Raw genomic sequence first — 22,492 nt, 5'->3', positions numbered from 1 at the left:
AATTCTATTTTCAAGTTTCAGGCGCATTTCATGAAAATGTAATGAAATATATATATATATATTTTTTTTTTTACAACGACCGAATATGTAGTTTTGTTTATATTATATATTGAAATGTTTTTGTTAAGAAAAAAAAATGTATTTTAATTGAAATTTAATTCCAAAAACCAAAAAAAAAAAAAACAAAACAAAAAAAAAACATAATGTGAACGTGAAGCAAGACTCGCTGACCACTAGCTCTGGGTTAGCTGAAAAGCCTACGCAAGCGAGTGAGCCGACTATCTTGCCAACTGCTACCACTAGCAGGACGGAGTCAAATCCTATTGCTAGTGGGAACAACAATCTTTCAGGCAAGGCGCCTCTGCTGCCACCGGTTTTTGGCGAGGAAGTGAAAAACGACCTCACTACCTCAAACCAAGGTGACGGGACGTCTCACATGAAAAGAAAATTCAAAACATACGGGGACGGTGTCTCTGCTGCCACAGGCCAAAGTGACGGAACACCCAAACCGGATACACCTTAAGCTCAGAAAGGCGGGATCGAAGTAACGATTAGCAACTCTGCCTCCACCTCTAATGCCCGTATTATCACTGAAACGGGGAGGAATATCGTGGTTGGAGGAGTTAGTGGACGGAATAGCGAAACTACCACCACCGACCAGGATAAGTCCGCCCCGAATCCAGCTGCTCCATCCCTTGTTGGAGCTGCAGTTCTGAACAAGAACTCCAACTCGACCAAAGGAGAGGGCAAACCTCGATCAAGACCCTTTGAAGGGGATAAACCTCAATCTAAGAAAGCGAAGGTGGTCGATTGCGCACCACCGGCACTTCGGATTGGGGAAACCTTTAGTGAGGTGGTCAGAGAAAAGATTACTGTTACGGTCACCAACAGGGGTAATCCAAATGGCAACATCTCAGCTAACCGTTGGGCGGACGTCAGGGCTCACCTCGGATTCAGGTTCATTCCTGTCCTTGAGGAGAAACCAGGACCCCTTCCAAAAGTAGGCGACGGAGGTTGGCACAAAAATAGTGTCAAACTCGTCGTCTGCGAACATCAGAGATTGCTGCATCTATATAAGCTCGCTGTGGCTCGCATTTTTGCAAAAATCACGCAAAGCAAAATTTTGCACTTTAAACATCTCACATAACAAAGTCTCGCATTTTCAAAATCCTGGAAACTAAAATCTCGCTTTTTGGAAAAAAATCTCGCTAATATATATTAAATTCTTGCTATACGAAAATCCCGCATCAAATAATAATTGTTTTGACCTTACATTTTTTGGCAGTAAAATGTGTAAGCAGCAGATTAAATGAACAGGTAAGGGCGAATACGACAAATTCACATGCATTAAATCATTTTGACTTCAACATCTCCAGTTGACCCTGAACACTAAGAACTGACTGAGGCGCCTGTCAGTTTACAAACCTTTACTTTTTAATTTTTTTTCTTCAAAACAAAACAAAAAACAGAAGAGAGAGGCTCTGGGCTATGCTAAGCTAGTAATATCATACAGCATGCAAGTTTATATCTAATCTCGCATTGAAATAAAATATTAATTGATTCGCACGCGCGAATTAATAAATATTTTATTTCAATGCGATATTATAAATTTCGAGAATTTAGTTTGCTAGATTTTAATGTTGCGAGCTTTCGATAAACGAGATTTTGTAATTGCGAGATTTCGATATAAAAGATTTTGTAATGCGAAATTTTAAGAACAAGATTTTAAAATGCGGTCAATCGTACCCAACCCGTAGGAAATTCAGCTACTAGTCTAAAAGCAACCTTTCAGTGGACCAGTAATAATATTGGTCACACTAACATTCTAAACAGTTTCGGATTCATTCCGGATCGTTTAGACTATACCACACCTCAATTGGTGTTCGATAATAATTTCGAAACCTCCAGAACTGTATTGGAGGACCGTAGCATTCTGGACATAACTCTTTACACTTCTATACTGATGGTTCAAAAACCAACGAAGGTGTAGGAAGTGGTATATTCTCGGAAAAACTGAATCTCAGTCTTTTCTTCCGAATACCAGACCAATGTAGCGTGTTCCAAGCGGAAATTCTGGCGATTAAGGTTCTCTCTTGGCTCAGAGAAAACGTAATATCCAATACGGATATTCGGATCTTCTCGGACAGCCAAGCAGCTATTAAATCTCTTGCCTCTGTCACTACAAATTCAATCAAGGTCCTCGACTGCCAAACAGCTCTAAGGGAGATGTCTGAACAGTTTAACATTCACCTCGTATGGGTGCCGGGACATAGAGACATTCCAGGCAACTGTAGGGCGAACGAACTTGCCAAAAAAGGAACTATCACTCCTCTACAACGAGAAAAGCACTATATAGGAATACCTATAGCTACATGTAAACTTATGCTAAAGCAGGACGCTTTAAAGAAAACCAATCTTAGACGGACTCAGAGTAATACTTGCCTAGCAACAAATATCGCCTTTTATAGACTTGAAAGTTGAAACGTTCAAAGGGTTTGTTGAATTTAAGCAGAATGCTTATTAGCTCCACCATAGGTGTTCTTACAGGACACTGTCTAATAGGCATACACGCAAAAAGAATGGGCGTGTTCTCTAATGATTTCTGCAAAAGTTGCATGGATGAAGAAGAAGAGGAAACTATTCAACATCTTCTGTGCACCTACCCTGCTCTCTCTCTCTCGCTATTAGAAGAAAACTCCATCTAGGAGAATTGTTCTACGAGGACACTAGCGATCTCGTGAAAACGTACGTTAAAAGTCTATTCTTATTCATAAGAAGCTCCGAGTGGTTCGGCTAGTGAACCACAACTTATTTTACTTTCCAAAAGGACCCCATATTCTTGTGTGACCAAGGGCCCTAGGCTAGTTAAAGACGGCCCTGGGAGTACTTGTTCTTTTTGAAAATATTTTTTTATTTTGCTCAAGCACCAAATTGGGTGTAGATTTTTATAGACTGAATCTCAAAGTAACATTTTTTGGCAGTTTTTTTTTTAAATTCGGAGACCGTTTTAAACTACATTTTGTGTTTTGGATTTTTTTTTATAAACAGTTTTATTTTTCTATTTACATATGTTGAATTAAATAATTTTATTCATCAAAATCAGTTAAAAATAGTGGAAGTTATGATGTTTTTACTTGAAAAAATCTGTGTAGGAGTAGGGCCACAAACAAACGCACAGGAGAAAAAATATAATATACCTATGATCCGTTTTTAACCCAACTTAATTTGGTATAATTTTCTCTAATGAATGTCCAACTAAAATGAGGTTAAAGAAATGTCATCCATAACTTCCCTAACCCCTTATTTCCGTGAACTTTTAGTAGGCCCAGCCGCTTCCGCTTTGATAAAAAATATTCGTTTCAACTGTAGACTTGGAAAACATCTTTTATTGTTTTGTTTTTAAGAATTTATTTTTTTTTTAAGAAATCATTAAACATTTGATTATAATTTTAACATTTTTTACTTTAAACGAATGTAATAATTTTTATTTTTAAAATTATTATCCGCTAGATTACTTTCAATGTTCAGTTTTTTGTTAAGTAATTTTAGCAGTAGTAGTAGTAGTTTCTAAAATAGAAAATTACTTAAAATAATCACTAAGCATAAATCTCATTTATTTCTTTCTATATATACGTTATATAATTTTTTTTATTTTATTAAATTAATCGTCTTACTAATTTTAAGCGTTTGTATTTATTTTTCCCGCATTATTTTAGATCTATTTTATTTTGCTAAATATACAAAGATTGAAACTAAAAAAAATAAATACAAAACACTGACTTTATATTTCATATAACTAACTACACAAAGATTTATAGTTATATTATTGATTTTGTTTTTTTTTTTCTGACATAAATAAATCAAATTATTTTATATGATATTGAAATACTACGAACTTTAAAAAACATAAAAATAAGAAAATAGTGAAATATATATTAATCTCGATTTGATTTTTGTTTAAAAAATAATTTTCGTGTTTTGTTTGTTTGTTTTTTTTTTCAAAAAAGGCACAGCTAAAAAAAAAACACTAAAATAAAAAGAAGAGGCAAAATGTTGAGTGTGAATGCAGTTTAAGAAGGCGCAGGACAGCATAGGGGGGGGGGGGAGAGGGGCGAGGACGATGGGCGACTGGGTGACAACAACAAATTGAGACATTTTACAGTTGGGTTCCAGGTTTTCTTATTGGGAGACGCCTTCTTTGCGTTAGAAGTCCCAAGCCACGTGCTTGTTTTGTTGTCGTTTCTGGAATTTCAGTGTTGTCTTCAGCCTTAATTTCTTCGGTTGTGGACGAGTTTGCGTCGGGGTCAGTTTTATCAACATGACTTTCGCTGCCAGAATCTTCGGATGGCTGTTCTTCAGCGGGAGCAACTGATTCTAAAAAGTATTTTATGCAATTAGGTTTAAATGGTATAATTTGAGGAATTAATTACCTGTCGTAGATGCTCCTAGTGCAAGCTTTCTCCGCGCTAATAGAGGATTGGGCTTCCTAGCGGCAACTATTGCCGGTGATGCTTTAGGTTTGCTATCAGTCTTCGGTTGAACTAGTAGACGTGGACGAGATTTGAGTTTGTTCAGTCCTCCTGTTGACGTTGTTGTTTCGGGTTCGCTTTTGGGTTCACTTTCGTTATCGATTTCTTCTTTAGCTTCAGGGCTGCTAACTTCATCTACGGATTCAGATGTTGGTGTTGTCGAGGTTGTACGAAGAGTATTTATGCGTGAACGTGGCAATAGACGATTGCTACCAGGTGCGCCAGCTGCTCCTGCACGGTTTAGATTAAACCTTGAAGGCCTTGTTTGAAGAGATGGCAATGACGAAGGTTTTTCTTCACCAGCTTCGCCAGCAGCTAATGGAGCTGGAGTGGCGGCAGTTTCGTCGTTGTCTGTTGCAGGTGGTGCTTGTGTAGAGGGAGATGGGCGGGCTCCAATGCGACTTCGTCCACGAATATTCAGTGTTGGACGGGCGCGTAATGATCGCGCTGTAGTACTCGAAATTTGGTTAGTCTCATCGTTTTGTTCTTGATCGGTGCTCGGCACTGCTGTTGAAGTAGTGGAAGAGCCACGAAGGTTGAAACGATTACGAGCTGGAAATGAATAGTAATTCAAATATTTAGTTCAATTAAGACATTTTGAAGTCAAAAGCTGAGTTCGCGATAGATCGCGATTATATGAAAAATAAATTAAATTTTTTTTAACATGAAAGCAAATGGTTACTCTTAAATAATATTATAAAACTTACTTCTACCACGAAGTGCAGGCGAAGATTCCACTGGTTTTTCTGATTCCTTGGCGACAATTTCCTTTTCAACAGTATCTGGTGATGACACAGGAGTTGGGCTTGCAGAAGCTTTACGGTTTCCAAATGATGGGCGCTGGAAACGATCTGGAAAGAAATAAAAACATAATCATTGGTTCAGAGTAAAGCAAGAGGACTTCAAGGAATTCAAAGATTAGAAAAAAAAAAACTCACTTCTTCCTTTTAGTCCGCCAGAGCTTGAGCTATGTGCCTCTCCAGCTGGCGTTGCGGGTGCCTCTGTTGTACTTGTGGTAGTTGCCTCAGCTGCTCCGGATTTCAAACGGAATCGGTTTCTTCCTGCTGTTCCTGCCAATCCACGACGCCCAGCACCAAACAAAGATGTTGGCGGTGCCGGCGTTGTGGTAGTCGTGGTAGTGGTTGTTGTTGTGGTTGTAGTAGTTGTTGTTGGTGGTTCAGTAGTGGTTGTTGTACTTGTTGGTACAGGTGTTGTTGGAATTATAGTCTGGTCTTCATTTTCGATTGTGGTCATGTCATTATCTGACTCTGTTGGCATGATAGTTGTCAAATCCTTGTCTAAATCGGTGGTCATGTCCATTTCTAGATTTTCGTTGGCCAAAATTGCATACAAGTCTAATGCAGCCTTTTCCATTAAAGGTGTTGTTTGTTCAATTTCGTCAACCATTTTTTCATCCAAGTTATTTTCTTCATTTTTTGGTTCAGTTGGAGCTTCGCTTATTACTGCTGCAGCTGGTGTGGTTTTCTCAGAATCTCCATTGCGTGGAGAACCCTTAGTTTGTTTTTCATCAGTGTTAAATGTTTCGCTGTCTACCAACTCAAGACTGGGATGCTTAACGCTGATCTTCTTGCTCTTTTCATTTGAGGCACTTGCAGTGTTTTGGAAACTTTCCAGAGAGGCTGTTGGATTGGTTTCATTGTTACTTCCACGTGATGGGAAGCGGGTAATTACTGGCAAACGACCTTCGTCTACGTCATTGGTTGGGGCTGCGGCACGTCCCTTGGCTTTTCCACTTACAAGAGCATTATCAGGGGCAGAAGTTGTGCTGCGTTCAATATTTGTATAACGTGATTTGCCACGTTCCAAAGGTTGGGCTCCTCGCTTGCTGGTTTCTTGAACAAGAGTTGATTCAGCTTCTTGTTGTTGCACTTTTCCACTTCCACCTCCAAGACCCTCATCATCATCGTAATAATAGTAGACGTATTCATATTCATAGTCCATTCCGTTGGGACCCTTTTTAATTTGAATACGAGATTTTTGATTATTTTCTGATCCAGCTGCGAATAAATTGGTTTGTTTATCAATTAGTCCTGAGTTAGCTTCTTCTTCTTGTTCCATCAATGTAGCTTTGACAGTTGTCAAAATCATTGGTTGAATTTCTGTTGTCGATGAGACGCTATCGGCAGCTTCATCTAGGGCAATAGCATCAAGTTGTTCCTGTTCAATGGCACGTTTAGCTTCTATGCTTTTCATAACGTCTTCATTAATCAGAGCACTCAAAATAGGATTCAGTTCAGGTCGTTCTTTTGTCGAAAGTAGATTTTGAGTTTGCTGTAGTTGCATCAAAGACCTGGAGTCATGATCATCGTCATCATCATTATTTTCCATGATTAGATAATCTGCCTTAGGTTGGTTTGAGATCTTATGTGATGTTTGGAATTCATTCGACGACATGTCAGGAATTTTATGTGCTGTTTCAAATGCAGCGTCAGCGGCGTTGTCGAATAAATCGTTATTTTCGTTTGTTGTTAGATTTTGTGAATCGTTCTTGCTTTCCGCACTGCAAAGCAGTACCAAGCTACCCAAAAAGCATCTATGAGTTGATAAATAAATATGAATTTTTGTTTTTGTTATTGTTTAAGAATCAATTAAAATGTTATGATTTAAGAAAATGATGATTTCAATAATTTATGAACAAATTCTAGCTGGCATATTTCTTGCAACAGATACTGATTTCAGTCTGTTTATCCGGTTACGGTCGGTTGGCTTATAGTTTTGAACGATAAGTGTTAACTTCTAATTTACTGATCTTATCAACATTGGTAGCGACGTAATCGCTGCACAGTGGTGCCTTTGGTGCTTTTCTGCATCAAAATTAATTTGCACAGCCATTTTTTGACGAAATGTCATGCAATTTGGTACACTGAAAGATATCACTGGTCTACAAAATTTAATTTTTTTTGGTGCGGGCACTTAAATATACTTTTTTATAGGTTTTTGATGTGCTGAGCTCCTATCAGCTCCCGTTTTTGAAATATTACCGTTTGAAAGTTAAAAAAAATCTTGTTTTGTCTTATTTTGAAGTTAACAAGATTTTCCCCACATGAACCAAAATATACTTTTCTAAAGGTTTCCGGTGTGCTGAACTCGAATCCGAAGTCAAAAATATCCTAGCAGTTCACGTTTTTGAAATATTTTTGTTAGAAAATGCAAAAAAACGTTTTTTTACTACTTTTGGTGCTATGCCTTAATTTGAAGACATTTTTTTTTAATATAAATCATAACGGTTTCTATAAGAACTCGTTCTTTCAAGACCCGTTTAAATCTTTGCAATATCTTTTTTATTGCGCGAGATATCTTTAAATGAAGTAAGAATGTTTGGCTTAATTTATCAAAAAAGGAGATGAAAACGTGATACATTACAATAAGCCATAAAACTGACGATATTTTAAACAATAAAAATATCGAAAAGATATTGAAAGAAGGAAAACAGTTCTTACAGAAACCGTAATAAATTGTATTTAAAAAAAATTTCTTCACATAAAAGCATAACCTCAAAAGTAGTTATGTTTGCATCTTCTAACGGTAATATTTCAAAAACGGGAGCTGATAGGATGTTTTTGACTTCAGATTCGAGTTCAGCACACCAAAAACCTTTAGAAAAGTATATCTTAGTCTCGGCACCAAAAACGTTGTTGACTTGTGTATTAGTATGGATAATACGAAAAAAATACCAACTTTTATTTATTCAAAATGGTGGTTTCAAAATGGCGGGCAGAATAAGGTTTAGGATTCATATTTCATAAAAAAAATCAAAAATTTTTTAAACAAAGTCCAAAAAGTGCCAAATTAGAAAAACACACTTTAATACCTCTTATTACGCTATTTCATGGATTTTGTTTTGAATTAGCACAATTTGGGCATCTTTTCTATTTATGTTTCACAAACTAGTTGAATATTTTGGGGTTAAATGGTTACCAACTGTGTTTTTAAGTAAATATTAGAAACCATGATATAGATACTGAAAATAAATGAATATAAATGTTCAATAAAACTGAGAATTTTTCATTCATTGAAACAAAATATACTTTTCTTAAATATTTTAATGTTCTAAATTCAAATTCGAAGTCGAAAAAAATCTATGACGTCACGTTTTTTAGATATAAGAAGTTCAAAATGAATTTTGGCACTTTCTTCTAGCGAACAAACTATCTTGATTTAATAAAATTTTTCAAACATTCATTCTATGGTAGTAACTTCGAATCGTTATTTTGGGCGCTTCTGAGTTGACATCTTAGTTGCTAAAGTATACTTTAAGCCGTTTAATACTGTTAAAGAGTCAACTCCAACTAAAAATTCAGTTTCAGTCATTATTTTTAAAAACATTTTCAACATTAATCATTTGATGCAGAGTGTAAATATCTTTAAATATTATACAACAAGATTGTAGATTGTGGTTGTTACATACATATAAATATCTCCCAAATGGAATAGGTAGAGATTTATTAGTTTCTTCTGCTTTATGAAATAGTATAATATAATGAAGATCTGATCACCGCAGCGTGTAAGTGAAGGCACACCTCGCTCGAAGCGTTCATCTTTGATGCTGACGGTGGTGACTGGTGACTGCCTTTTGTGTTACAGAAGTAGATAAATTTTATAATAAAAGTTTTGGAAAATAATGTAATGTATGTCTGGGTATGTTTTTTTTTTTTTTTTTTTTCATGCCAACAACTCGGTTCGTGATCAGGTTCATTAAGCCAAGTCAAATCAAGCTGAAACATACACAAAAATACATCGCGAAAAAATGAAGAAATGTATTGCAGATAGGTAGGTTACTACACCTACTCTTTTCTGGTTGTGAAAAAAAGGTTGGAATGAAGAAAACCGGAATATAAAATCATCGATTGTTGGTATCTTGTTTAAGCTATGTAAGAAGTGAGGTAGGTCGGGATTATTCCAAAGTATGTATATTTTGGTCTTCATAACAAGTAGAATGCAATGGCTTGCTTAAATTTAAGGGCCTTAATTATTTTGTGAAAATGATTCATCGTAAATGTTGGGTTTTACCAAATTCCAAGTTAACCAGTACCAGTATCGATTTTGAAAACTTGATCTTAAACTCGCCATTACCCGGCAACTACTATTTCTTTTTTTTATTTATCTGAACTTCAACTATATCACAGATATTCAAGAAATCTTTTTCAACTAAAGGTACAGACAAGAGCTTTGTAGAATAATTTAACATTTAAAAAAAGAAAACAAAAATGAGACTATACGAAAGGTCATCTAGCTATGTGGATGAACTGGTTATTGTGTACAAGGTAATTAAGTTCGCAATAAGAGAGATCCATGACATTTTAATGGTATTCACTTCAAAGTGTCTCTGTGGTATACGTCACATCACGCCACGCCATCGCTACGCCACGCTACCGTAAAACATATAAGGTGAGCTTGCTTGTTTTAACTGCATTTGGAATTCTCTCGACAGATTTTTTTTTTTCATTAAGAAAGAAAAACCACTTTATGTTGGGTACGTTTCTCATTTTATATTTCAAGTCTTTACCCTTTTATTGTTTTGTTTTTTTTTTTTCTATTAATAGTCAAGTCTTACATGCCACAAGCACATGCGTGACTGGGGTGCTTAACACGTTCTTTTGTTAAAAAGAACTTTTGATTACTGTCCATCCGTAGTTCGTTGCTTAAACGGCCAATTAGCTTTAAAAGAATACAGCGACCCTTATCTACATAGTTTGCGCGGTATAAGCGGTTAAATTATTTGTTTGTCCCAAGGTTTTTTTCATCAGGTTAACAAACTTCCCAACAAGTACTAACTGTTTGCCTAAGAATAAGAAGTACTTCTTATTCGTAGCTGTTCGCACTCAAATTTATTTATTTTGACAGTTAGGAACTCGAGAAATTTGTCCTCTTTTCCATTGGTAAAAAATCAATCTTTTTTATATCTAAATCTGTCAGAAAACTGATTTCTGATTTTTGTATGGTGTTTTCGTTTGGTAAAAAAATCAATTTATTTTTTGATCTAAATCTGTCAAAAAAATAATTTTTGATCTGATCTACAATTAAGTAGTCGCAACAACAGTTTTTTGACAGATTTAGATCAACAAATAAATTGATTTTTTACCAAACGAAAACACCTATAAATTCAGTTAACTGATAAAAACATTAGTTCTTTTGACAGATTTAGATTAAACAATTTTTTTTTCTTATGAAAAAGCCACCATTTAACTGAATGTCATTGTTGAATAAACAAATTTCAGTTTTGTAAAAAATTAGGCCTATAGGGATATACCCTACGGATACGATTTTCCGTTCAATCAATCAATCAGCAATCTGCCTTATTACGTTTTCGATTGGTCGTCCGGAATGCTTCCGGATGCTTCTGAAAGTGTTTTATTGGCGTCGGATGACAGTGCTCTTCTGGAAAGAAGAGAATTTCTTTTCTGATTTTGAAATCAAAATCCAGAATCAGAAGCACTCACACATTCAAGCTTTTAAACGTCAAATTTGTCAAACTTAATTTTTTGTTTGTTTTTTTTTGGTGCGATTGTTTTGCAAAATATATGTAAAATTTTATTAAATTAACTCTTAAAAAGTTCCACAAAATGATTAATATTAAAATAAAATGATTAGGAATATTCATAAACGGTTTGCTATTTCCCTCTTTATCATGTTCATAGTTGTCAAGTGATAAGGGAAATTGTGAAAAAACACATAGACATGAAAAACTTCCAACTGAAAAGAAATGTGTTTGAGTATTTTTTTTGGCGTTCGGGATCGCAGAGTTCTTCCGGATTACCAGTTGAAAACCAAATTAATTTTCGTAAATGTATTTATGACATTGACACAACACAACGGTAGGTACTTTTCATATAGCGTGTTAGTTCCCTAACGTTTATATTTACAAAACAATCGTTTTGTGAACGAATTTAAGCAACGTTGCTTAAAGGCAAATTCAATATAATATGTACGTACAGTCGACCCCCACGGGACAATAAAATTGGTTCGTGTTAGGGGGATTAATATATTCTTTTTTCTTCAAAAACTTTCATTGAAAATGGTTAAAAAAGTTCGAGTTACAGGGAAAAAAGTTCGAGTTACAGGGAAATTCTACTTAGAGGGAGTTGACTTATACCTATGTATTAATATTTTTTTAGGCAAGGTTAGCCTTTGATAAATTACCCTCCCCGTTGTTGCACCTATTAATTTCAATCAACGTTGTCACTAGTGGGTTAAATGACCCAAGGCAAAATTTGATCTTCGCCTTTTTGATATAATTATTGGCCGATCGATCATTTTTAAACAACTATTTAAAGGAGTACCTTAGACGTTGCTAAAACGATTACCAAAAGTATTTAATTCGTTTAAACATAATTATTAAAGTTATACAATCTTGAAAAGGATCTAACTGTTTAAACACAGTTTGATAACAACCATGTGAACTAACCGCCACTAGCCAAAATTAACGAACCCTTAAAAAAATATTAGAACATGGTTAATTCTAACCAAACTTCCATACCCGATACAAAGTCTTAGAACATGCAAACTTGTTTTCTTTTTAAAGCCACACTTAATGCATCTACCTTAACCTAATCAATTATATCAACAAATGAGTCAGATGAGGGGTTATGAATTATTGTCAACGTGGACCCAAAAAGATATTTTTTTTTATAATCTGCGCGCACTAAAGGGATTGCGGGTGCCCTTAGTATGTATGTGTCCAAACAGTGCGAGCGTTTGGAAAAGAGTTAGTGGTATATAAAAAGAAATCGATCCACATTCTTGGGAGGGAAAAACTGAGGCGGGTAATGCATTTCACATTCCCGTAGTGCGACTAAAGAAAGAATATCTGTATAAACTAATGGGCATTCCTTCAAGTACGAGTATTACTGTTGAATTGTATAAGGGGAGGAATGTAGCAAGAACATTAAAAACAAAAAAAAAAAATACCTATAAAATAAGGACAGGATATCCTAGATCCTTGACTAGAGATTCAAAAGTCTTGAATGTTATTACTTTTTGCATTTCAAAAACCAGCTTCGATTTATTAAGAAATAATTTAGTTGATATCTTGGTTATTTATTTAATTAGAACAAAAATTCTAAGACATTTCATTTGAAAAATTGCACAAGTTGCAAATCTTTTTGAAAAGCTTTTTTAAAAAAAACTCCTTATAGCACCAATACTTTCTATTATAGTTGCCAAAAAATTTTACAGAAAACTAAATTAATTAACCAAATGGGTGAAACTATTCAATAACTTGCCAATTCATTAAGCAATTTTATTTAGCGGTTTTGTTTTTTTTTTTTTTTTTTTTAACTTTTTGTTTTGCTTAAGGTGTGTGTTTTTCTTTAAACAATGTGAGCTCTAGCTCAAGCACAAGCACAAAAAACAAATACACTATACTCATAGCTGATGCCAGATTTGAAGGTTTTTCCCGTAAACCGTTTATGTTGTGAAATTTTCATTTATCTACTCTATTCATTTCAATTGACCATAACACTCGTCGACTGAAGACTTCAAGACCATGCCATGATACGGGCGGGATACAAGTAGGTTTTGTATGTATATTGGCGCCGCATATTTGTTTTCACTTAAATAATGGTGATAAATGATAATTATCAGGTGTACTTACATTTTAATAAGAAACATATTGTTTTGATGTACTTTCACTTTTGTTCGATGGGAGAAAAAAAATAATAATAATAAATAAAAACTGGTTACTTCCACTTTGCTGCTCTTCCAACTGCCAATCCGATGATCACTCTGTGAATTTAAAAATGGTCAAAGTATAAGTATAAGTAAATGGTATAAATATCACGAATACACGAATCCAGTGCGGTTTTGTAACTGAAACACACACTGCAGATATATTTTGAAATTACAAGAAAAAAAGATTTAATTCTTTGCTGTCGATATCTTCACGTAAATTTGGCAAGGCCGTTACGTTACCACAACAACAACAATAAACAAAACTTAGCTCTCTTAACTCTTTACTCAAAGATCACAGAAAAAAGAACCAATCGATATTTTTTTTTTACATACAAGTAAGTTAGTATTATGTAGTAGGTATAGTGTGAATAAAACCGGACTCTTTAACAACTTTGAATCTTGGTCTTTTGTTCCGGTATAGCCAGCAGCAGCGTGACAATTGCTACACACGTGAAGTCTGTCCGTCCGATTGAGGTACAAAACACTAAGTGCTTCACATTTGCGAATGAATAGACGGTCTATTAATCTCTTGGAACTATAAATTGACGACCGAAACCAACAACAAAATCCAGAACCACTTTCAACTTGAAGGTGAACCCCAAGAAAATAAATGAAGAAAATAAACCGAACATACCAGTTTAAGAGTCTTATAAGCTTTTTATATTTTTATGGATATTGAGCTAGAGGATATATTATATGTTTTTTAAAGTCACTGTTGTTATGCGTTAAGCTATTGGCTGATAGTATTTTGTTGTTTTTTTTTTTTTTTTATTTAAATTTTTGATTTAACGGTCCATTTATTTGAATATTTAGAGCTGTTTGGTGTATGTACTGCTTTATGCTTTTTGTTGTTTGAAATATCTGAAAGTAATAAGAAAAAAAAGGAATATTGTTATAATTACATTAATTAATATGGACACAAAAATGTATAAATGACACGTAGTACATTTATCTTATCTACATTCTACATATAAGGCGTTCAGAATAATAATGGGTTAAGTCCATTTGAAATTTGTGGATTATACAGAACTTTGATAAGCTTTTTTCAGGAACTACAGGAATTTTTGAAAAGAAAGATGTTTCACAAATCAATAGCTTCATACTTCCAGAATTTCTTTCTTACTTTCTTAATTTATAAAAACCTAAACACTTAATTTTTAAGACCTTAAAATATCAAACTTATAGAGAAGTGGATTTGACCCATTATTATTTTGTTATATTTAAGAGTTTGCGTTTGAATAATTTATAAAATATTTTTGTTCCAAGTGACAAAATGTTTCAGTGAATATTGTATAAGATAATGTAAAAATAATTTACCACTTTTGAATTTTATTTTAAAATGACTTAAAATATGTAGTATAAGAGACCGTTTCCATAAACATTTAACAGGCTTTTAAAATTGTAAATGAAGTTTTTTGTATGGAGCAAACGTCATTTTTGTATGTAAAAGTCTGATAAATATTTAAAAGGGCTTTATGAAATTGGCCACTAGTCTACTTTCAATTTAAACAAAATATAGAAGAAGTGACTTACAACAACGAAAAATGATAAAAAAGGAGCTTGTTATATTGAAAAATAGTGAATTTTATTCGTCAAAATAAATAATTAGGACCCAAAATTTTCAATAAGGAGGCCTTGTAGTTGTGTTCAAAATTATAGGAGTGACTCTGTATAATTAATCTTGTTTTTTTTTCTGACCATGTGACGGTATGTGAGGCGTCCTCCAAACTGTTATTAGGTTTAAGCCAGAGTACACCACAAACACTGTTGGAGGCGCAACATTTATGGTACGAGGCAGATTTTTATGTAATGTTATTGGTGTGGGTCACTTCGAATGGCCCTAAATTGGGACTTAGTTAATTAGAAAAAGCGACTTTCATTCAGGATAGAGGGATAGCAATTTTATTAATTGTAAGAAGCTGGCACTAACTGCGAGGTGAATATTTTGGCAATAGCCTCTTAACTCATTGCCGATCATTATTAGGATGAAGCCACCATTTTTCCGACCGAGATTTTCGTGATGTATGCCTGCTAGTTTTGTTTTTTATCAGGACACTTTACTACCTGTGATTGAATATGTACTTTGTCATAAAATTAACGTAAAGAGTATTGGAATTTTTTAAGTTTCGTTAATAATAGACCTGAAAAGATTTCAACAAGTGTATCACTTGGATGAGGCACTGCAGCTTTTTTTAATTTTGTTAATAATATATCAAGGATTTGGGGCTTTCAGGCCGATAAATGACGGTCATACTCATTTATAAATGATTGAAAATGTAATAAACGCAATAATTTCTCTTAATGTTTTCTTTTTTATTTATTATTTAATTCAATTCTCTATAATGTGTCATTCAATTTATTTATATATTTGCCTTTACATCAATAAAAAAAAAAGAATTAAAAATGATCTTTAAAAAATAAGTATTACAACATTTAATCTCTCACAATCCTTTTATTTAGTCCGCATTTCCCTATATATGCATTTGTATATTACCCTCTATCCACTTAACAGTTTCACTTTCAACCAAAATAAATTATCGGGGCAATATATGTGTCAAATATTTGTTAAATCATTCGATCCGGTATTTGTGTTATTCATATAAATGAACGTAATATAAAAAAATATAGACATTATATAAAGATCGGCTTAAAAAAAAACCGCTTTTATAAGGTTGTATTAAACAGTTTTTTCGGTTGGCATGCCAAGTTAAAAGGCCACTGACATTATACATGTACTGGTTCCACTTTTTTTAAATTTATGTATGAATATTTTTGCTAAGACTTTTTTGAAAGCAATCATGCCAAGATATTCAAATTGTTATGCGATATCTCAATTTCAAGGTTAATGATATGTTTAGGTGTGACTTTATATCGCATTTTGTTGCTGTTGGTGTTTTTTTTTTTTAATTTATTTCCATGAACTAAATAATTTTATGCAATAAAAACTCTTATCTATTAGTGTTTAACAAATATTCAAAAATATGTATCATGTACATAGATACAGATACAGTGGATCTAGACGGATGTAAAATAATTAAAACATTTGCTTATATTCTTTGCTGTAAACATTAAAATGTCTTTATATAAAATTTTAACAGCTTTACCGTAGAGAGGTTTAATGAATCATTCGACCCTTCAAAATATAGCAATGAATTAGTTTAGTATTAATAATCGATTTATTAGGCCTTATCACGAATTCCATATCGTATCAGAAATTTGCTACGATTCCCGAAAAAACAATCACGGAATCCGTTCGCAATGAAAAATGTCATACAAATCGTCGCTATACGATCGAATTTTGTGATTGTTTTTTTTTTTTCGGAAATCGTAGAAAATTTCGAATACGGATTTAATTCGTGATAAGGCCGATTTTGTTATTAAGTGAATGCGTGAAAAATTTAAACAGGAAATCGTGCTTTCACCTTGATCTTTAAAATAATAAAAAAAAAAAATACATTACGATCTGATATGGATCAGAAAACTGAAACACTTAGAGCAGTATTCATTTAACTGCTTTGATGCACAATTTGACAGGGTATTAAATTCAAGATGAATAATCATTTCAAGATAATACTTGACCTGCAATTTTGTGAATCTTAATCGTGAAAAGCCTTGGAAATCAACTTTATTAACAACTCAAATGATAAAACAACAACAACTTCTCAAACAATAAAATTGTATATAAACAACCGGTGCGTGGCAACCGGTGTTGATGGACCAGTACCTTTTTTTTAAAAAAATAAATGGTGAACCTTTTTTTTAATAAATAAATGGTGAACGATGAATTAACTTTCAAGAAAAAAAAAAAACAGGAGTTGCTAACTGTGTGTTATTTATCTTTACGTTACGACCTTATTATTTAAATACAGAATTAATGAAGATACATGCGAAAGAAAAAATTTTACATTTCTAGCTACAACGCACACATTCTTCGTGTTTTAAATGTGGAGTTATCTTACGTTTATTTTTACTCCTCGATGATTTTGTAAACGTAATACTCTGCTTATTAACTTTACAATGAACATTTTGGGTTGAAAATAATAAAAAATCTAATTTTCTAGAATTTAATTTTCTAAAAAAACACAGTTCGTTTGTCAGCTCTTTTGTTTATATACATTTTGTTTGTTGGGCAACAACATAAATTAAACGAAAGAAATTTGATTAATCCAATAACAACATATTGTTAGTCGTAAACTTATCAACTAAGTCCAACGGATAAATCTGTGGCAACAAGGAAAAACAACTAAGCTTTTGGTTTCCCGCTATTCATAGCATAAGTAGAATCAAATGTATAAAAAAAATATATCTACATGCATTGCATTTTTATTTTTCAATTCTTAAACGTCAGGCACGCATTCTTACTATATTTTGGACAGGAAATATAAAAAAAAAAAACACAACAAAGGCCCCCACATTTCTCCTCCTTCAATACCTATAATAGTTCTTAACAAAGTATTGCGGCTGTTACGTGACCGTTCTTACTGTAAATAAGAAAAAAAAAAAACATAGTTATACTTAAAATAGATTTTTTTGACTAATACTACATACAGCTGGACATGATTGCATCTTATGTTTGTATCCAAAGTAACTCAGAGTTAAATTTTTTAACTCAATGTTTTTACGAATGCAGAACTTGTCACCAGTGTTAATAAACTCTGTGACAAGTAAAAATTGCCAAATACTCACTCACTTTTTAACTTCCGCCTTTAATAATTTATCATATGAAACGTGACTGGTATGTCAAAAATAATTCTTTCTGTTTGTTAAAGAATATTTTTCATTAAATTATTATACATAACGCATGCTTCATGATTTGGAGAATTTTGTTAATGGTTAATGCAGAGAAGAATAGATTGCTGGTTTTTATAGCTTAGTGGTTAAGCTGAAATATATATATTCACCCCTATTATTTATTGAATTCGACGAATGGGAAAAAGTGATAGTTTCAATCATTTGCGAATATTTTGCTAATATTTTGAAAGAAAGATGAACGAATGTCGGTAACAGGGCCTGCACGACCGACATTCCGTTCAACTTATTTGGTATTACAGAATTCGCAGATCATTCGCATACCATACAATTTGTTTGACTTCACATTCGCGCCAGTTTTGCTACGAATCGGCAGTTTTTTTTAATAAAAACAAAACAAAACAAAGAAAACAAAAACAAAAAAAGTGTTCATACGTGTTTATTTTTATTTCACTACAGTTATAAAAAAAAATTTATAAACATTGCAATGCCCCAACCGGGACTTGAACTGGGTACTCTCGCCCGCTGACCGAGTGAAATTATAAGTACACAAAGGATTGGAATTTTTGTTTCACAATTTTTCGATGCGAGAAGTTCGCAACTACATATGTTACAGAACGTAGACACAGGAGTCGGTTATATAGTTCATTCCTCGAATTCACTAATAACAAAATATCGCGAATGCGAATCTACAGCGAATCCAGTCAACTCCCCGGGAGCGAATTCACTAATAAGCATGATTGTCCCAGAATCCTTCTCAAAGTATAAAACTAAGGTTTTATAACAATTTTCTCCAACCTATAAAAACTTATTCTATAAACAAAATAGTTGAACAACAAATTACGTTCAAAAGAAACACCGAGAAAAATTATTTTACACCAACTTCTTCGAGATCAGGTACATAATGGTTACTTTACAAAATAAGCATTTACATTAAGCAATTTTTGAAAAAAAAAGTTCGTTGGTCAGCTCTTTTGTTTATTTGCATTTTACTTGCGATATTCGTAAAAAAAACTACTCAGTCGATGTCAACGAACATATTTTTACTCTTTAAACACTTGAGTGTTTATAACGGTTTAAATGACACAAAGTCCGATTTAAATGACAAATAGAATGCTTGCCGGCCGGCCAAGATTTTTATTGCTTTTTGTTACATGAGTCATGACGCATGAATTGTGTGTTTATAACACAAGTAATCAATATTATTTTTTTTTAACAAAAACAGTTCTCAGACAGACAGACTCTTGACCCTTGACCCATATCTTTATACTTTCAGTTTCAAAGTCAAATTACTACTTGTGATTTAAATTTGCAGTAAGTATTTAATATTTTAAGTTGAATCATTCTCTTATTCTCATATATGAATCAATATTGCATTTTGATATTTATTTTTTTTTTAAATTAAAACGCCATTGTTTTCCTTTAATTGTCTTTTAAATTAAAAATGTATTTAATATAAATACAATCATACATTTTTCAGTTGAAAGATATAATCTAAATATCAAATCTCTGAACTTAAAAAATATAAAATTTCTATCCATCTATATATAATTTTTTAAATATAAAACCGTTAGCTCAAAGGCTAAAAGCAAAGTTTTAGGATTAAAAAAAAAAGATTTCATCGCCAATTTGTTAATCAAGTCAGTAGCAGTTATATAAACAAAACAGTTATAATATTTACTGCATAGTTTGTCATTTTAATTTAAATGCTTATGCTCATTTCACTGTATAAAACAAATAAAAATGTCCTTAAATGAATATAATACAAATACAAACTAAGAAGACATTTTCTGAATGATAAAATTTTATAATTTCTCTAATTATGCAATGAATTTCTTTTCAATGTTAATAAATGTCCATATAATAATACAATATTTTATATATTTACCTTAAAAAGCAGCAATCATTTATTTTATTATAATCCACATGCGATAAGTTTTATAAATTCCATAAACACCTCAAGCAATTAATATGGAAAACAAAAGACACAAGACCAAACTTAGTTCGTAGATGGCTTTTATAAGTTACAACCGAGACCGTATGCAGAGTGCATTCCAAACACTTTTTTTTTTTCTTTAATTTTCTTTCTTTGAGTAAAGAGACAGGTAAGGAGAGGAGGAATAGGATATTTAAGAAGGAGGAGGATGCAAATTGCATAAATGCAAATTTTTTTTCTTGGTAATTTCACTTATTTATGATTTTTTTTTTGTCAGTAAATTATCCATCATACATACATGCACCACACTTTAATATTTGTATAGTTATCCAAAAATGCAGTTTTAATTTTGAATTTTTTTGCTTTAAGAATTTAAAGAAACCACGTCTAGGATTGCAAACAAAACAAATAAACAAAAAAAAAAAAAACAAATTAAACGAAAACGGAACAATATAACTGATAAATTCGTTCGGATTGCGTTGCCGTTGTTCGTTACAAACAGCCTCAAGGGTATAATGTGGCTCCTTTCACTTTAAGCAATGGAATGGAATATAAAAACAAAGTGGGGCTATATGTATACCGCGCTCCCACCTCAGATTCAAAATATTTTTTTTTTTTTATTAACGACCACAAATATACAACACAATACGGTACGCGTACCCAACTTGATGGCATTTGCACTCGTTTGTTATATGGTAGCTCTGCATATTGGCTATTTCTTGTTGAGTGTATTAAATAATATTCGCTCAAAGATTGAGTGAAAAGGCAGCAGGCAATTTCTTATCATCATTAAAACTGTGTCATGCAAACCTAAGTACTATGATGACAATGTGTGGACAAAACTGGCTGCCCATCATCGTAATTATCATCATAGAAGATACCATAATAGTAAATCGTATTCAAAAGATGAAGAAGAAAACATTAAGAAGGCTATTGAGTTAATTAATTTTGCCGTTTTATTTTTAAAGAAATGAATTTCTATAGTAATTTTATTTTTGTTGTAAAGTAGATGATAAAATAGTTTTTTTTTTTATTTTTGTATTTTAAGGCCATAAGCCATCATCGTCACCTGAAAGACAGACAAAAAAAATTCAATTTCGTCGATGTTATGAATGTAAAGTAATTGGAAATTCCATGAAGTGACTGAAGATCGACTGAATTTCAAAGCCTTGCCTATAGATGCCATAAAAATGCATAAATCTATTGACTTTTAAATCTACACGGAAACAATTATTCCGAGATCATACATATAAAAGCTATGAAACCAGAAAAAATTCAATTAAATTCAATTCAAAGATTGTTTTTTTTTTTAAGAAATATTGATATGAACATTTATTTTTTTATTTTAAAATGTATGGTACAGTTTAAAACTCACAAGGATAGGCATTATATTTTTTTAGTTAAGAATGACTATTTAGAATTTTAAATATGTCTGCCGCCGTTAGTGAATACATTGAGAAAAAACAAGTTCGCTGGTCAGCTCTTTTATTTATTTGCTTTTGAATCGTCCGTCAGTTGTAAGAACAGAATAAAAAAATGTACGTTTTTCCGAAATTTACTTTTTGATGCAAATGGCATCTTTAGGTGTAGATATCTTCTAAGTTGAAAAAAAAAAAAAAAAACAAAACGAATATTTTAGGTCTCGAAGTTACAGGGGTTGAAAAATGTTATAAGTTTAAAGAACAGAATAAGTCCAGGATCTTAGACTATTGATTATGTGTTATAGAAAAGAACTAAGTCGTTCACGGGTTTTAATTGCAGAAAACGTTGAATAGGTTATATTATAAAAGATGATAAAACCACGGAGTGATGTTAAATGGAGGGGTGCAAAACCCCCCCTTTTTGTTTTTTTCAATATATCTCGTAAACAAAGCATATTTTCGATATATTGTTTTTTTTTTAAATGTAAAGAATCAAATTTACAAACATAAAAAAAATCAAGAAAAACGATTTTTTGAGTTTTTTTGGGCTGATGGGAAAATAATGTATGAGGGTTCGTTGCATGTGTTGACTTATTTTTTAGAATACCGCCTATTTCACCTAAATTTTTTTAAAAACAATTCTTAAATTTTTGGAAATCCATTTTTGTTAGAATCATATGTCAAATGCAGAATTAAGTTCTATGCTGGTTGACCCTAATTTTTAGGGCGGTGCGGTGTATAATATTTTGTTTTTTGTTTTTTAATTGAAATAAGAGAAAAAGAGACTACAGCAGATGATTAACCCTACAGCATTTCTCTTTCCCTACACGGATAACTAGCTGAAACCATAAAAGCTGAAACACAATCACGCTTTGCCGTCGATTTTGACAACTGCCAAAAGTTCAACCATACGAAATCTGTATAACCTCCCACAATGACGCTTTTCTTACGTACGCTTTTTTTGACAAACGCACAGTGTGTCGTCCCCTTATGATAAATCACTTGTTTTTTTGTTAAAAATTAATATTTTTGCTATTAAAATATAATTTAGAAGTGTCAACTCATATGAAAACATATTTATCTTACAAAATAACCCAGGTTATGTATTCAAAATAAGCTCCGAAACATGAGTACCTCGGAAATCGAAAATATTTTGAGGAATTTAT

General features: G+C 32.7%; 1 protein-coding gene across 3 annotated transcripts; it reads right to left on the bottom strand.

The window, feature by feature from the left end:
* Positions 1-3,515: 3,515 nt before the first annotated feature.
* On the bottom strand, positions 3,516-20,580 carry LOC129920610 (mucin-2). Of its 3 annotated transcripts, none has more exons than XM_056002026.1 (6): positions 20,204-20,580; positions 13,144-13,274; positions 5,468-7,083; positions 5,237-5,380; positions 4,431-5,081; positions 3,516-4,374 (listed from the first exon to the last, which is right to left on the bottom strand). In XM_056002026.1, the coding sequence occupies exons 2-6, from the start codon at positions 13,158-13,160 to the stop codon at positions 4,157-4,159; spliced, it is 2,646 nt and encodes an 881-aa protein (XP_055858001.1). In that variant the 5' UTR covers positions 13,161-13,274; positions 20,204-20,580; the 3' UTR covers positions 3,516-4,156. The 3 variants fall into 3 exon arrangements, with proteins under 3 accessions (XP_055858001.1, XP_055858003.1, XP_055858002.1); XM_056002028.1 differs by lacking the exon at positions 20,204-20,580 and adding an exon at positions 13,499-13,920; XM_056002027.1 differs by lacking the exon at positions 20,204-20,580 and adding an exon at positions 13,554-13,920.
* Between the last annotated feature and the right edge of the window lie 1,912 nt (positions 20,581-22,492).

This window comes from Episyrphus balteatus, chromosome X, assembly GCF_945859705.1.
Source record: "Episyrphus balteatus chromosome X, idEpiBalt1.1, whole genome shotgun sequence".
NCBI classification, from domain to species: domain Eukaryota; kingdom Metazoa; phylum Arthropoda; class Insecta; order Diptera; family Syrphidae; genus Episyrphus; species Episyrphus balteatus.
Note: the sequence above shows the minus strand (reverse complement) of the source record. Positions and strands in the feature narration are given on the sequence as shown.